At 39.0% G+C, this 2,036-nt stretch overlaps 1 protein-coding gene across 1 annotated transcript in view; it reads right to left on the bottom strand.

Moving 5' to 3' along the window:
- MYO3A (myosin IIIA) overlaps positions 1-2,036 on the bottom strand; it is a 318,705-nt gene that overhangs the window by 248,267 nt on the left and 68,402 nt on the right. The window contains exon 7 of the mRNA XM_006887107.1: positions 45-110. Within this exon, the coding sequence (XP_006887169.1) occupies positions 45-110 (66 nt within the window). The remainder of the gene's footprint in view (positions 1-44; positions 111-2,036) is intronic.

The following is a 2,036-nucleotide window of genomic DNA, read 5'->3' as shown; positions in this document are numbered from 1 at the left end:
AATAAATTTTTAAAAAAGAAATAAAAGACTTCATTATTACTCACTTGCTAATGAAGTCATTGAACTCAGCTGACCACAGCTCAGGCTTCCTTAATTTTGGGGGTGGATTCCTAGAAAAACAAAACTTAAGGTTGAATAGTGCACGTCGGACAGTCAGCGCCAAGTAGGAAGCAGAATTAGATCAGACTCGTTCCCGAGAACACTTACAAGTTCTACAAGGATGATCAAGCCTCACCATCAATTTCCAATTTGAAGCTAAACAAAGAAAGCAATCAATCGCCTTTGAGTGGGAAATGACTCATAGTTGACCCTCCAGTATGTTTTCAGAGGCTATAAATTACATGGGTGTTCTGAGGAGCAGCTGATGGATTTGAACTGCCTGTGCTCATCTTTGTAGCACAACTCTTTAGCCTCTAGGACACCAGAGAAGATGTCAAAGATTATAGTTATTAACCATTCTTTACATAAAATGACAGACCCTTGTTTCTCTGAACTCTTGAAAATCAATGAACACCCAACTTTCCCAACTTATTTTTTTTAATTTAATTTATTTTATTTTACTGTGTGTGTACCATCAAATCGGGTCTGACTGGTACAAGAGGAGACTGTCCCTCCTTCTCTAGCAGAGCATCTGGTGGATTCAAACTGTGTACCACTGGGATTGCAGTGCAGCTTCTTGCCACTGGTCACAAGAGCTCCCTCCAACTGTTCATTTTGGTTTTCAGAAAAGTGTCTTGCTTTAACCTGTGTGCGTGCGCACGCACACACACACACACACACACACACGAAAGACATCCATAACTTAACAGAACAGAGAATACCAGGGAATAGGGTCAGATTTGGGATTTGGCTTCCCCTCCCCCCCCCCCCCCCCATTCTCCAAACATCTCTGAGGAACACCACAGGGTGAACAGAGGTTGCCTGAAAGGAGAGATGTTCTTAAGGTGGAGGAGGCAGCCACAAATAGGAGCACGTGCTCCTTTAGAGCTCTTGTGGCTCTTTAGAGCCTTTCGTGGTTATTGGATACATGGCAGGAAGTGCTGCTACAAAAGTAAAGAACTGGAAAATGTTATTAGCACTAAAGCTCTGGATGCCACTTAAAAGATTTTGTTATTAATTCCTTTCCTTTTAAGCCAAGCAAATCTTTTCTTTTTTTGGCATGATCTTGAATACAGAAGAACATCAGCTGAAAATGAGGCCATTGCAACTCTGTAATCAAGCAACATTGATCAACCATGATAGTCGAAATTGCTGAAGTACTGCTTTATGTTAATTCCAACAGCTCTTTGTTTTCATTAGTGGAACGGGAAGGCTTTGTTTTTAGTTTCACATTGTTCCTTAAATAGCTTACAATGAAATTAATGTACAGTTTGCACAGGCTCATTAAAGAAAACTGCTGCAACCCATCTACCATAGATCACCCCCCAATGCTCATTTTACAATCCTTAGGACTATTTGATGATCAGTGATTTGCACATTAAAAGAAGTAGTTCTTTTCACCCACTCTTCTGTTTTGTTTCTTTCCCCTTGAAAATGTAATTTATTGGGAATTTATTGGCTTGCTTTGAATATAACTTTAAGTTCTGATGATTTCAGAACAACAGAGCTGAGTAGTTTTTTGTGTTTTTATTTCTAATAATGTCTGTAGTTAGTATTTTCAGAATTCCTTTTTAGAATTCCACTGGTGGTAGAAATACTGATAAATTACTAAAATGATGTTTCCCACAATTAAATTCATTGCTACTGTGTCAGAATGGACCCTATGAATAGCTGACCAGACCAATAGTTGATCAATTCATAGCTGACCCTATGAATTGGGTTTTCAGAGGCTCTAAATTAAATGAGAATGAGAGAAGTCTGCCCATCTTTCTCCTGTGAAGCAGCTAGTGGATTCAAACTGACTGCTCTTGGGTTAGCAGCATTAACGCCTTACTTACTAGGGCACCAGAGCATCAGAATTAGTTTGCTTGTAGATATAATATATAGAAATTATGTAATTTGTCTTCCACACGGCATTATTACCAAGAACAGTAATA

Source organism: Elephantulus edwardii, unplaced genomic scaffold, assembly GCF_000299155.1.
Source record: "Elephantulus edwardii isolate Elephantulus edwardi_28Jun2011 unplaced genomic scaffold, EleEdw1.0 scaffold00054, whole genome shotgun sequence".
In the NCBI taxonomy this organism is placed as follows: domain Eukaryota; kingdom Metazoa; phylum Chordata; class Mammalia; order Macroscelidea; family Macroscelididae; genus Elephantulus; species Elephantulus edwardii.
Note: the sequence above shows the minus strand (reverse complement) of the source record. Positions and strands in the feature narration are given on the sequence as shown.